General features: G+C 43.7%; 1 protein-coding gene across 1 annotated transcript in view; it reads left to right on the top strand.

Moving 5' to 3' along the window:
* mbd5 (methyl-CpG binding domain protein 5) overlaps positions 1-14410 on the top strand; it is a 30574-nt gene continuing 16164 nt past the window's right edge. The window contains exons 1-6 of the mRNA XM_084051624.1: positions 1-47; positions 7636-7996; positions 9238-9687; positions 9871-9973; positions 11835-12012; positions 13732-13898. Of these exons, the coding sequence (XP_083907750.1) occupies positions 9572-9687; positions 9871-9973; positions 11835-12012; positions 13732-13898 (564 nt within the window). The 5' untranslated portion in view covers positions 1-47; positions 7636-7996; positions 9238-9571. The remainder of the gene's footprint in view (positions 48-7635; positions 7997-9237; positions 9688-9870; positions 9974-11834; positions 12013-13731; positions 13899-14410) is intronic.

Genomic DNA, 14410 nt, shown 5'->3' with positions numbered 1-14410 from the left:
CCCAGGTCTGGAGAAGCAGGCAGCTACTGGGAACTACAAGCCAAAAGGTAACAACAATGTCCCTCATTCTAACCCCGTTTGAACCTCTTAAACCGGCCTTTCTTTCGTTCGTTCCATGGCGACGCCACGGACCCCCCTGCCGGTCCGCGTCACGGCCCGTTGGGGCCGCCATGTAGGGCTTTAAAACGCGTTTGAGCCGCTTCGCTCCCTTGCAACGCAGCGCCCTGTGTGTGACTGCTGCTACAGCCAGCTGTTACACCGAGGCCGGTGACCCGTCGAAGTCTGTGACCCCCAGTGGTGGAAAAAAAAGTACTCACATTTTTTTTTTACTTCAATACTGCAATGTAGAAGTAATCTGTTACAAGTAAAAGTCCGCAATTAAAAAAAAATGCACTTGAGTAAAAGTACACAATTATTGGTATGAAAATGTACTTAGAGAAGTACCAAATGTAGAAAGTACTCATTGTGCAGAATGTCCCATTTCACAAGTTCAAAATGTTTAAAAGTCTTTTGAAAATAGCATGCAATGCATTGTGAGCTTGTAGATCTGCTATTTTCAAATGGCAGAAATGTATGTAGTAGGGCTGACGTGGTTAGTGCATGTTTTGTAATAATAATATAAATCTGCATTCTGCAAAGTAACTAGTAGTAAAAGTACAATATCTGCCTCTGAGATGTAGTGGAGTAGAAGTAAAAGTACTGAAAACACAAAGTACTTGAAACACTCGTGTGTGTGTGTGTGTGTGTGTGTGTGTGTGTGTGTGTGTGTGTGTGTGTGTGTGTGTGTGCGTGTGCGTGTGTGTGTGTGTGTGTTCCTAATTGGAGAAATGTGTCACCATCCATTTCTACTCAACGCGTAGCACAGGAATGTGTGACCTGACTGTAGGCGGTCTCGCATGTTTTATTTAGCTGATTTTCCAAACTTTAATTTGAATCAAATGGTCATTTACATAAACATGTAGCATCACTGTGTGCGGATTCAGGCTTTACATAGTCATATATAACATATGGAAACTATGGAAATGACTCTTATGTCTGTTTATAAGCTGTTAGTAAACTGACAAAACATAACATAATAATGAAATAAACTATGATAGTTATGATACATAAAACAGTTCATAATGGAATAGAATAACTATCTATATGAGGGAACAGTTTGTGGGAAATAACATTTTGGAGTCATGCTTTTCAATGCTTTATTTAGTATTAGAAAGAGATTTCATTCACGTAAACATGTATTAAGTGTTATTGTTTTTTAGTGCATTTACATTTGTATGCATTCTATTTAATTCAGTTACTATTACGAATACCTTGACAGCTAAAGGGACGCACTTACTGTTATTAGGCTATTATTATTATTATTATTATTATTATTGTTGTTGTTATTAGACCATCATTATTATCATAATTATTATTATTGTTATTACTATTATTGTTATTATTATTATTATTATTATTGTTGTTATTATTATTGTTGTTATTAGACCATCATTATTATCATAATTATTATTATTGTTATTAATATTATTGTTATTATAATAATAATTATTATTATTGTTGTTATTAGACTATTATTATTATTATCATTATTATTATTAAATGAACTAAATATCCTGTTAAATATTATACTAATGTAGCTAGTGAGGTAATTGTAAATTATATATTCCCTGTATCAACTTAAAAAGACAGACAAGTAAGTAAGTACAGGATCAGAGAGAGAGAGAGAGAGTCACAGAATTGTACAGGTCACCGGGATGCGTGTAACACATGCTAAGCTAACGGTGCTAGCTGTGGGGGGTGTTGTGGCCCTGGCCTTTCTGGAGGCCTGCTGTTCTCCTGGCTGTGTGTGTGTTTTTTTACTTCGACATTCTCTAAACTGTCCATCATGACGGTGTCACGGTTCTCGCGCATATCGGGGTATTTATGTGTATCGAGGCTAATTGGCCAATTAAGTTTCCATTACAACTAGCCAACATAGCGGCTAACAGGCTAACACACAGCCCCCCCCCACCCCCACCCCCCAGCTGCTTTATAGTTGAGAGGCTACTTTAGTATTTGACTTTAGTATTTTTACCATGTTAGTATTTTTAGTATTTTTCTTCAGTATTTTTATATTTAGTATCTTACTTTAGTATTTTAGTTTTTATTTTATTTTACTTTAGTATTCTTTTGCATTTTAGTATTTTTAGTATTTTACTTTAGTATTCTTTTGCATTTTAGTATTTTTAGTATTTTACTTTAGTATTGTTTGTATTTTTTGTATTTTAATTTAGTTTTTTTCCCCCAGTTTAGCTTCTCAGCACCAAATACACAACACTTAATTACACATGTCAAATCGTTGGTGTTGATTTGTCCATGTGTATACCCTGAGAAGAGTGCAACAATGTAACCAAATGGACCCGCCAAGGGTCCATTTGGTTACATTGTTGTACTCTTCTCAGGGTTAAATTTAACACTGGCCATTTGTTCTGTCTGTCTGTCTGTCTCTCTGTGGTGGAAGCCCAGTTTGGGGGGGTTGTGTGTAGTTTAAGCACACACACACACACACACACACACACACACACACACACACACACACACACACACACACACACACACACACACGTGTGAGTGTGAATATATAATACATTGTTGTTGTTTTTGTGTTGTGAGTTTAATTAACAAAGTGACTCACAGTTGATAACTTTAACCCCTGACTTGTTGTTACACAAACATAATGAGGTTGTTGTTTCTTTGGACCAAACTCCCTGCTGTTCACTGTGTTTTTTTGTGGTTAATTTTCTGATCTTGTGTTGACTCTGCCATCTATCTGCCAACATCACTCTAGTGCCACAGGACGAGATTTGATGAAATTGGCTTTAAAGGGATAGTTCACCCAAAGAATGACTTATTTTCTGTCGATTTAGTCACCCCATGCAGACTTGAATTCATGGACATGTTTTAGTTTTTGTCACATTCCTAAGACAATAATGTGATGACCAGCGGACCGGTAGGCAGTGGTTCCGGTAGGAGATACAAAGGAGATTCTTTGTGTCTCCTACCGGAACCGCTGCTGGTCATCACATTATTGTCTTAGGAATTCGAAAAGAAAAAAAAAACTATATCCATGAATTCATGTCTCCATGGGGTGACTAATCGATAGAAAAAAAGTCATTTTGGGGGTGAACTATCCCTTTAATAAATAATAGCTTTGTAGCATGTTTATGAGACGACTTTGCCTTACCACTTTGAACCGCCCCAGTATCTATATTATTCTGGAGGCGAACAGTAGCTAGTTGTGAGCTTGTAGATTAGCTATTTTTGGCAAAGATGTGAGAGAAAAGCGTTCTTAGTACATAGCCAAATCAGGTCCCGTTCACTGATGTAGTTAATACATCGTATCATATGATAGAAGCTGGGGATGGGACGGAACAAAAATTTCATATCACGATTATTGTGACCAAAATAATTGCGACATACGATATTATCGCGGTAATCTAAATATGCTTAAATCCCATAAAATGACTCTTTTGATAACCACTTGAACCTCAGCATCCTTAGTCTGGGGTAGAACGTTTGCCAAAAATAGCAGATCTACAAGCTTTACAAGATCTTGTGAGCTTGTAGATCTGCTATTTCTGCCAAAGAGATTTAGAGAGAGTGAAAAAAAGACTCTATCAAGTACGTTCTTTACAGGTGCGTTTGACCAATTCTAGAGGCTTTAAGTGTATGCATCTCGGCAAATAAAAGGTGAATTGATCTCAGTGGACAATTTCACCATAAATTAAAATCTCTGCGATGAGATTATCGTGAGCGTTTTGTTTTTATCACGATAATAACGTTTATCGTCCCAACCTAGAGGCTGTCTGTTTGTGAGGTGATTTGGCTGTGGATGGTTGTTTTTTGAAGAGCGTCACTGGTGGTAGAGATGGCTGGTTAATGGCAGTAACACGGGTCACTCTGCTCAGTGCAGTGAGTGGAGGCTGCTTTGTCTAAAACAGCATCTTATTACTTGCTTGGGTTGTTTTCCTTTCAGTTTAAGGCTTCCAGCGTGTACTGTACTGTACTGTACTGTACTGTACTGTACTGTACTGTACTGTACTGTACTGTACTGTACTGTACTGTACACTACTTTAGGCACATTGTCTAGACCACTTGCACAGCATCATTGTACCTAACCCTTTTTCCATGCTTTAGTACAGTGGTTCTCAAACCTTTTCATGTCAAGGACCCCCAAATTGACACTTTATTAGCCCGCGGACCCCCATTTGAAATCCTTAAAATTGAGCTGTGCACTGTTTGTAAACATCGTGGTTCCATTTGTACACTCAGAGTTACAGACCCATAAGGGTCCATTTGGTTCCTATAAACCATTTAGCTGGGGACCCCCTGGTATCCCCTCAAGTACCCCTGGGTGTCCCCGGACCCCACTTTGAGAACCAATGCCTTAGTATAGTGGGTTAGTTTAGTTTATATTCCAAAGTCCCCAAAAAGTCCCAAGATTTTCTATGAATCAAGCTCACTGTGAGCTTGTAGATGAGACAAATGTTAAAATATCCAGTACCTGTGTATATATATACGGTTAAAGTAGTTAGTAGTAACTTATTTGCTATTTTTGGCGAGGACATTTGGCGTAGAGGCAAATACTAGCAGACCTAGTATAGGGCCATGGGGGACACCCCGGTCACCTAAAGTATATTGGGTTTAAGTAGTTAAAATCTGTTTCTGTGTCATGGTTCCTGTGTGTCTACCTCATGTCACATGTTTGACAAAAGCACGCCTGGAGTGATGACGTCTGATCTAATGAAATGTTTACCTGTGGCCTTGATAACAGTGCTGTAGAAATGATTTAAGAAATAGCAGATCTACAAGCTCACACTATTTTAACGATACCACTATTCTAAATCCTAAGATTTTTCTGAAAAAACGTTGCTAAAATGTTGCTATATTAGCTCAAATCTAAAATGACACCGATTACTTTCCCAGGTTTTTAATGGGTTTTTAAACAGCCTTCAGTCCAACTGGATAGTTGGAACAGACCAGGTTAGGCAAGCAGCCAAAGGTAGAAAACCAACATGCTACCTCCCAGCATGCTTTAACCCATAAAACCAAAAATAGCAGATATTGTATAGCTCATAGTGCGGCACAGAGTGCCACGCTATGAGCTTGTAGATCTTTTTGAAAAATATTGACCATTTGTGCAAATCGTTGAATAAGATAAAGCGAACATTTTCAACTCAAATCTTTGCCTTCGGCATGGGGGTCCCTGGAACAAAACATTTTTAGATGGGGGTCCGCGGTAGGGGGGGTCCGTGGTACAAATGTTTTTTCAATATTTTTCAGAAATGGCAGATCTACAAGCTCATATGACGTGTGTGTGTGTGTGTGTGTGTGTGTGTGTGTGTGTGTGTGTGTGTGTGTGTGTGTGTGTGTGTGTGTGTGTGTGTGTGTGTGTGTGTGTGTGTGTGTGTGTGTGTGTGTGTGTCTCTGTGTGTGTGTGTGACACAGTGTCTGTGTCACACACACACACACACACACACACACACACACACACTGTAATGTGCAGCAGCATGTAAAATAATGCGCCGCATTCAAGCCCCACTGCAGCCAAAAGAGCAAAGGCTGGTGTGACGTCCATGATCGCCTACGTCACTCGGTGGTTCTCACATGAAAACTAACGTTTTCATGTCAAGAATCACCCAAATTGATATTTATTTGTCTGCGGGGGGGGCGTCCAATACTCCAATTATTTTGTGTCAGGGTACCCCCAGCAAAGATTTGTGTTAAAAATGTTCACTTAAAAAATATATATATAACACTTTTTTTTTTTTGCATGTCTGCAGGCTTGGTGATGCTCTAAGTGGTTAAAATGATTGTGATGCTACATTAACTAGCTATATTATGCTGGGGCCCCCCTTGAACGCCCCCCCCCCCCCCCAAATGATCCCTGGGGGACCCCACTTTGAGAACCACTGGCTTATATCATATAGTGTCTGTCTGTCTGTCTGTCTGTCTGTCTGTCTGTCTGTATTGCCTTTTAGTCATAATTTACAATTTCAGATTCTGCCAAAAGCACACACACACACACACACACACACACACACACACACACACACACACACACACACACACACACACACACACACACACACACACACACACACACACACACACACACACACGCGCGGGCACAGTATTTCTGTGTCTAATCATCAATCGAATATATTTCACATTCATTTACTTGAGTGGGTGACATCATTTGAGGGTGGTTCTATAGAATGCTGTGGCGTGACACGTTGGCGTGACGCGTTGGCATGATCCGTTGGCGCGAAGCTGTGGCGTGGTGTGACGCGGCGGCGTGCCGCAGTGGCGTGGCGTGGTGTGGCGCGGTGGCGTGACGCGGTGGCGTGGTGTGACGCGGCGGCGTGCCGCAGTGGCGTGGTGTGGTGTGACGTGGTGGCGTGACGCGGTGGCGTGGTGTGACGCGGCGGCGTGCCGCAGTGGCGTGGTGTGGCGTGGTGTGACGCGGCGGCGTGCCGCGGTGGCGTGGTGTGACGCGGCGGCGTGACGCGGTGGCGTGGTGTGACGCGGCGGCGTGACGCGGTGGCGTGGTGTGACGCGGCGGCGTGACGCGGTGGCGTGGTGTGACGCGGCGGCGTGCCGCAGTGGCGTGGCGTGGTGTGACGCGGTGGCGTGACGCGGTGGCGTGGTGTGACGCGGCGGCGTGCCGCAGTGGCGTGGCGTGGCGCGGTGGCGTGACGCAGCCAGCATCCCTGTTTTTTTTTACCTCTCTGTGTGACCTGCTGTGTCTGACTCCAGACCTCTGTGACTCAGCAAACATCCAGCACAGACTGCTGAGTCATGCTGGCAATAGGCTGTTGCATGCTACCATGGCAATGACCCGCTGTGATTGGCCAGTACTTGCTGTTCTTGCATTTTTACAACTATGCCTAACCTCACAAAACTATGCCTAAACCTAACCCTAACTTCACAAAGCTATGCCTAACCCTAACCTCACAAAACTAAACCTAACCCTACCTCACAAAACTACTGTATGCCTAAACCTAACCCTAATTTCGTCGACTAAAACTATGATGAAAAATGTTGGTCGACTACCTTTTTCACTGAAACTACATAAAAACTAAGCTATGATGACTAAAACCAAGACTAAATATATAATTAAATATATAATTATTAAATCTACTAATTATATCATTTCGTCAACAGATATAAACTAGACTAAAATGTTAGTGAGGGACTAGTGGAGAAGAGATCCAGTAGAACTAAAAGACAAGTCATTTTATGTTTGGTTGCGCTCGGGTGTTGCGCTCTGACAATAGCAGATCTATGGTTCTGTCATGCTGCGACACGTTGTGAGCTTGTAGATCGGCTATTTTCAGCATGCAACCAAGTGTAAAATCAGCCATTACGATGCCATCAAGGCACCGCCACCATACATTTTAGTCGACTAAATCAACTGTAGATTTAATCTACTATAACCTTATGATATTTAGTCGACTAAAACTAGACAAAAACTTTTCAGATGACTAAAATAAGACTGAAACTAAGTGACAGTTTGCTGTCAAAATGAACACTGCTCTGTTCTAATCCTCTGTCCTATCTGTGTGTGTGTGTGTGTGTGTGTCTCTCCCACAGACATGATGGACTCATGGTGACAAGGAGCCAGTATGCTGAGGATGGCGTTTAACCACCATTGAGCTTCACGTCCACGCCACCGTTCTGGGACCACGCACCACGTTTTATCTGATCAACGTTGTGCCGTTGAGCAAAGCAAAGCAAAGCGGCGCGGTTCCCCCCGATCCCCACGCCGCCACGAGAACCGAGGCCGCGGTTCCAATCGTCGTCATCATCATCATCATCATCATCGATGGCGGCGAACCGAGGAGGAGACGCGCCGTGATGGAATCCCGCCCTCCCTCGCCGCCCCGTTTAGCAACCAGAACCATGAAGCATCTGGAGGGGTAGTAAGGGGGCTGTCGTCCCCCCGCCCTGGCAGGTGAGGTCCTTTTTTTTATTGTTTTATTATCCTGCGTCAGGCCCGGCGCCACGGGGGGCCTGAGGGGGCATGGCCCGGTGAAATCAGGCAAAAATAAGAATTAAATAACATAAGCCTAACCTAACCCTAACCCTAAACCCGAAATAAAGTAACAAAAAAACGCCCCAAAACGTCCACAATCCGCGCAATTAACCGCAATATTTTGCGCGCGTGCTTTGCGCACACGGGTCCCGCGACATGCACGCGCGCGCAGCGCGCGACTGGTGTGCCCCCCCACAATTTTCAACTGCCACCTCAGTCATTTCATCCTGGCGCCGGGCCTGTCCTGCGTTATGCAAACACTCTATTGACACGAAAGGCAAGGGGAGCACATGGCTGTCCAACATCAGTGTCATTACAGACAGATGTTCTGCTGTTCTTTCTACAAGAACAGCAGCCTCTCAGTACAGTCATTCATTACAGTGGACGTCTCTTTATCATCTACCATTTACTTTTTTTTTTTTATCCCACGATTTTTGTAACCCATTTTTTTTCACCCATCGCCAATTGCCAAAGCTTGTAATCTGGGCGCTACTCTCCCTCTGCCAGCCTGGGGAGATCCCCTAACTGAGCTCATGCTTCCTTCAATGCATGAGGAGTGAGCAGGCCGCTTCTTATCACCTGACAGGGGGGAGTGTCCCCGGTAGGATGTAGCGTGTGGAAGGAACACGTTATTCCCACCAGTTCCTTTCCCCTCCATCAGGCGCCCCGGCTGACCAGGGGGAGGCAGTATAGAGAGCAGGATTACTGCATGTTTTTGTGTGAGGGTGCCTACCCTAGGAGACACGGGGAGAACATGCAAACTCCACACAGAAAGGCCCTTTCACCAACCGAAAGCAAAGATGAAACTTACCTGGAGTTCATAGAATAGCCTAAAGCGACCCTTTCTCCTCTAACGTACGGCTCTTGTTTTACTACGTACAGTTTGCATTCTGTACGCTCGCACGCACACATGGAGCAAAAAAACAGATAATAATAACCAAATTAAAATAAAATAAAACCACAGAGAGAAAGACTCCTCTCGGTGGCCGTTGACATCGTTAAATGTTGTGTTCATTTATTGGTATTGCTGATGTTGTGTTGAATGTGATGTATTTTACCCTGCTGTATCCTCAGCGTTTTTTTCTTGTATTCTGTATCTTGACTGCTGTGCTTCCTTTGGCGACTGAATCAATAAAGGTTTTTATCTCATCTTCTCTTAGGTCGTCCCTGGCCCCCTCCCCTCATCCCCTGCCCCCTCCCCCCCTCCCCCCTCCCTCACACAAACTCACAAAAAAAAAGGAAAAAAGCGTCCGGGACGGTGAAGCCAGGTCACAGCGAGCGGCGTCCGGCGAGGCCCCGCCCACTCCCGGCGAGGCCCCGCCCACTCCCGGCGAGGCCCCGCCCACTCCCGGCGAGGCCCCGCCGCCGCACCGGAAGCGGAGAGAGAAGGGAGCATGTCCCGCACGCTGAAGAGGACCGCGGGCTGACGCACGATCACATGACCCCGCTGAGGCGCCAAGCAGCAGGAGGCGTGGTCTAAATCCCCGGGAAGACATGAACGGAGGAAAGGAGCGCGAGCAGCGCGGAGACGAGAGGCCCGCCGCGCCCCTCCAGGTGCCCATTGGCTGGCAGAGGAGGGCGGAGCCCGCCGGAGGGGTGGCCTATATAAGGTGAGACGGTGGACGCTGCGGGGTCGTGAGCTTGTAGATCTGCTACTTTTTGTTATTTATGAATTTGAATCCTGAAAAGTAGCATTTTTTGGACATGAGGTCTCCTGACAGAGACGATATATTATAACCGTGTGTGTGTGTGTGTGTGTGTGTGTGTGTGTGTGTGTGTGTGTGTGTGTGTAGTCCCAGTGGCTCAGTGCTTCACAGTGTGGACCAGGTGAAGAGCTACCTGCTGACAGATGGAACATGTAAATGTGGTCTGGAGTGTCCACTCATCCTCCACAAGGTACTGAGCTTCTATTTACTACCTCCTCTCCTCTCCTCTCCTCTCCTCTCCTCTCCTCTCCTCTCCTCTCCTCTCCTCTCCTCTCCTCTCCTCTATCCCCCTGGGTCATCATGGACTTATATTTTCTATTGAAGATCCCATAGGGTCATGTAAGAACTGTGTACCAAAAACATACAAATCAGCCGGGGCGATTTTACTCATATGGATATGAAGCAGAGTCCTGCAACGGGCCGGGTACCCACGGATATCCGACGGACAGCCGCGTTTGACAGGTGAAAAATATACTTAGTTATAAGTTCACGGCGACGGGGACGGGCGGTACTGAACGAAACGCGGGCGGGTAACATTTTATTGTGAAAATGAGCACTGTTTCAGCCCAAACAATAATAGCGGTACATTCAGTGGTCAGGTTCATTCAGAAATCTGCACGTCAAGTGAAGAACGGAGGACGGTTGACGTAACTCACAAAAACACATTGAACATCCCGTTCAACCTTTAATTTAAAATCATCTGACAACGTAGACAACTACACGTGCGCACTGCGTCTATGTATGGAAAGCTCGCTCCTCCGTTCTTCTCTTGACGTGCAGATTTCTGAACGAACCTGACCACTGAATGTATCGCTATTGTTTAAGGCTGCTATCTTGTGTTAAAAAAAAAAGCATTTTAACACACTTTTAAAGTTAGTGACTGTCTGTACTAAAAAAAAAAAAGCAAAAGCATAAAACAATGTTAAAATAATAGCAAAAAGGCAGTGAATCAGGCAAAACAGTGAGGACATGAGTAACAACAACACAGAGATTTAAAAATCAACTAAAAGCAAGAGCGAAGAAATAGGTCTTGAGCTGTGCTTTAACCGATTTAGACCTGAGGCCTTCTAAATCCTGACCTAAGTTTTCTGAAAAATGTTATATGTAATATTTATTCAAAAATTAAAACAAATGTTGCTATATGCTGTACATAGCAACAAGAACCCCAAAAGGGGATCCCATCCTGAAAGTTATAGTTACAAATAGGGGTTCCCGCCAAGGACGCAGAGAGCATTTTGGAACCGAAGGGGACGCATGTTTTTTTACCGGGTTTGTTACTTTTTTGGGTGTTTTTAATTCGGTTAATTCGGATAATTCTTATACTCCATGAAGTGTAGATTGTCGGAGGTTTCTTATTTTCTCTTTTTTCTTCATCCCTAAAGTGCTGGGGATATCCCTCCCCCCAATGGAACTGAGTATGTCCAACCCCCCCCCCCCCCCCCTATCTTTTTCTTACCGTTAATGTTGGCTCCCAGTGGCGTGCACAGACACTTTGAGGGGCAGGTGCTCAAGTAAATTATATATTTTTTTGTTTACTTGGTCTGCTCTTTTTTCCCTCTACACCAATACCTCTTTGCCAAAAATAGCAGATCTACAAGCTCACAACGCCTCGCGCTGCGAGGCGTTGTGAGCTTGTAGATCTGCTATTTTTGGCTAAAGTTCTCCTCAGAAAAGGGATGCTAGGTTTCGAGTGGTTATGGTAAAAAGAAAAATCATATCACATAAAGATTTGGCGGACCCCCTGTAGTAACTCTGAGGACCCCCTGTTGAAGACCCCTGCTGTAAACTAAAAAAAAAACACCAAAAAACAAACCTTTTTTTCTTTTTTTCAAAAGGGCACTTCTGGTCAAGAGGGCAAAGGGCAGGTGCTCTAGCACCACCTAGAGTCTATCTGTGCACGTCCCTGTTGGCTCCGGTTCCGGATCCCAGCCCTACTCACAAGTATACTAATACCAACGTGTGTGTGTGTGTGTGTGTGTGTGTGCTTGTGCGTGTGTGTGTGTGTGTGTGTGTGTGTGTGTGTGCGTGCGTGTGTGTGTGTCCGTGTCCAGGTGTTTAGCTTTGACCCCAGGGCGGTGGTGAAGCAGAGGACGGCGGAGGACGTGCGGGCCGATGAAGACGTCACCAAGCTGTGCATCCACAAGAGGAAGCTGCTGGCCGTGGCCTCGCTGCACAGGAGCATGGAGACACGCCCCTCTCTGACACTAGCCAATCCTGGAGCCCACACAGGTCATTATAATGTATTAATAAGTCGTTAACCGCCAGAGTTAGAACATCGTCTATAGCTTCCCCTTGCCAGAAATTACCAAAAAAAAAGTAATGCCGTCGCCATAATCTGTTCCATAGTTATGGACAGTTGAATGTAGCTTGTTTTCACCAAAAAGTAACAGAAAGCAGAGAAAAATAGATTTTTATGAATCCTATACACGGTAACTAAACTAAAACTAAATCTTGATTTCGTTGTGATCGCCCTCCATAAGAATGTTTTAAAATGTGTAATACTGGCAGCTGAAGTAACTTTAAATAAGTATTGATTGTTTGTGTCTGAGCTTCAATTTCAATTTTTTTTCAATTCAATTTTATTAAAGTGTCAAATCACAACAAGTTGTCTCAAGACACTTTGCATGTAGAGCAGAGACCCCACAGTCCCAACAGTCCCACCCTGAGCAAGCTATTTTGCGACAGTGGCAACGAAAAACTCCCTCTTAACTGGAAGAAACGTCAGGCAGACCCTATGTTCTAGGGTGGCGGCCTTCTGCCTCGACCGTGTCGGGGGAAAGAAGAGAGAGAGAGAGAGAGAGAGAGAGAGAGAGGGAGAGACAGAAAGAAAGAGATACAAGTAGTAACAATAACAATAGTAGCACATATAATAGTTTAGGATAGTATATGATAATATAATATAGTACAACAATAATGTGTATACAGTATATAATGGTATAATATAAGAATGTTAAAATAATATACTATAGTGTAGTGGTATAGTGTAATGTAGTAGAAATCCACGGTCGTGCTCCATGGAGAGGCCCGGTCCGCAGTCACAGTCTTGAGCCGCAGCCGGGGGTCCGTAGTGACAGTCCATGGACCTGCGACGTGGGAGATAAAAGAAAATCCGGGGAGCGGGTCCCCGGGTGTAGAATTAGTGGCAGGCCTTACTAGAGCGTGAATCCGTACAGGGTTAATTACGATTTTACCAATGGGACACAAACCCACACAACCAAAAGCCACACAACCTTCAGTCATGGATTAAAGTTCTCAGTCGCCAAGACTGATTTCAGTCATTTGGATTCCATAGAAGCCAGCATGTCTTCTATGGAATCATGTTGGGCAGCAAAAATAGCCGATCTACAAGCTCTCAATGCTAGAAAGGCTATTTTCGGTTATTTTAAGATTAAATTGGTCAAACCAGCAATATGTCCTGAAGCGTCTTCCACAATATGTTAATCGTCTTGGTTATTTCATATAAAAGCAAAGGTTAAAGCCTCAATCTGTGATTTCTTGGCAGTATGTGGAACAGCAGGAACAATATCACTAAAGCGTCCTAATTTTACATATAGGGTGCGTTTCGTAAATACAGCACTGAGTGCACTGGCCAATACAAACTAATAGGCGAGTGCACTCCGGTGCGCAATTTCCGAACGCACCCGTTGTGTTAATTGTTTAGGAATCGGCGCTAGTGTGTGTGTGTGGGGGGGTCCTTTCACACTGTTTCACAAATCGCACATTCTGACTTTTTCAGTTGTGAGATTTTATTTTGCTTTAATCCATGAGGCTTCGGTACAACCATTCTTTTTTTTACTTCTTTAATAAGTCTATTGAAAGGTTTTCATTTTTTATTTTTCATAATCACCAGTTCTGCTCGTTTTGGCCTTTTTATCTTTAACTCCTTGAAGACGTTTTTTTGGAAGAAACTATTAACGTCTTTTTCTTCGTGGTGTTTTTTTTAAAAAGGTGCAACAGCGATGGTCCCTTCGCTTTCCACGTCCCAACGAGCAATACGGATCAAAACACACGAGGGCCCGGCCGCCCCCTCCCTCGCCCCCGACTGCAAGAACCCTTTCAAGATGATTCTGTCCGCACAGCAGCAGCATCAGCAGCAGCGGTCCTACCCCCCCCAGGTAGGCCTGTTACAATCATTACAAAATCGTCTAATCACAATTATTTGAGATAATAACAATTATTTTTGCATGATCGTCATAATCGTTTCCATGTTGATAATGTTCACACATGTTCAGATTAGGGGTGTGCCACTAATTTCACGATACGATACACGATATTGGGCTCACGATATCGATACGATACGATATATGACACTTTTTTATTATGAAAATATATGGGGGAGAAAAAAATGCAAATGCAAACAAATACTTCTGTTTTTGCATCATTATTTGCGGGGGTTTTTTCCGCCAAAACGATACATATCGCCACGAAAACGTATCGCGATATATCGGCACACCCCTAGTTCAGATATTTAAAAAAGCAGAAATCAGCTAGTTCTGCTTTTTTTTCATGTGTAAAATGATTAAATATGTCTATGTGTGTATTTAAGTTATTTGTCATATTCTGCCCTGTGCAATGTTTTATTACGAAGCCTAAAAGCCTAAAAGGCAAACAGAAATGTAATTTGTAT

This window comes from Gymnoscopelus microlampas (genome assembly GCF_963454915.1).
Source record: "Gymnoscopelus microlampas genome assembly, chromosome: 24".
NCBI lineage: Eukaryota > Metazoa > Chordata > Actinopteri > Myctophiformes > Myctophidae > Gymnoscopelus > Gymnoscopelus microlampas.
The sequence above is the reverse complement of the archived record's forward strand: the minus strand, read 5'-3'. Positions and strand labels throughout refer to the sequence as shown.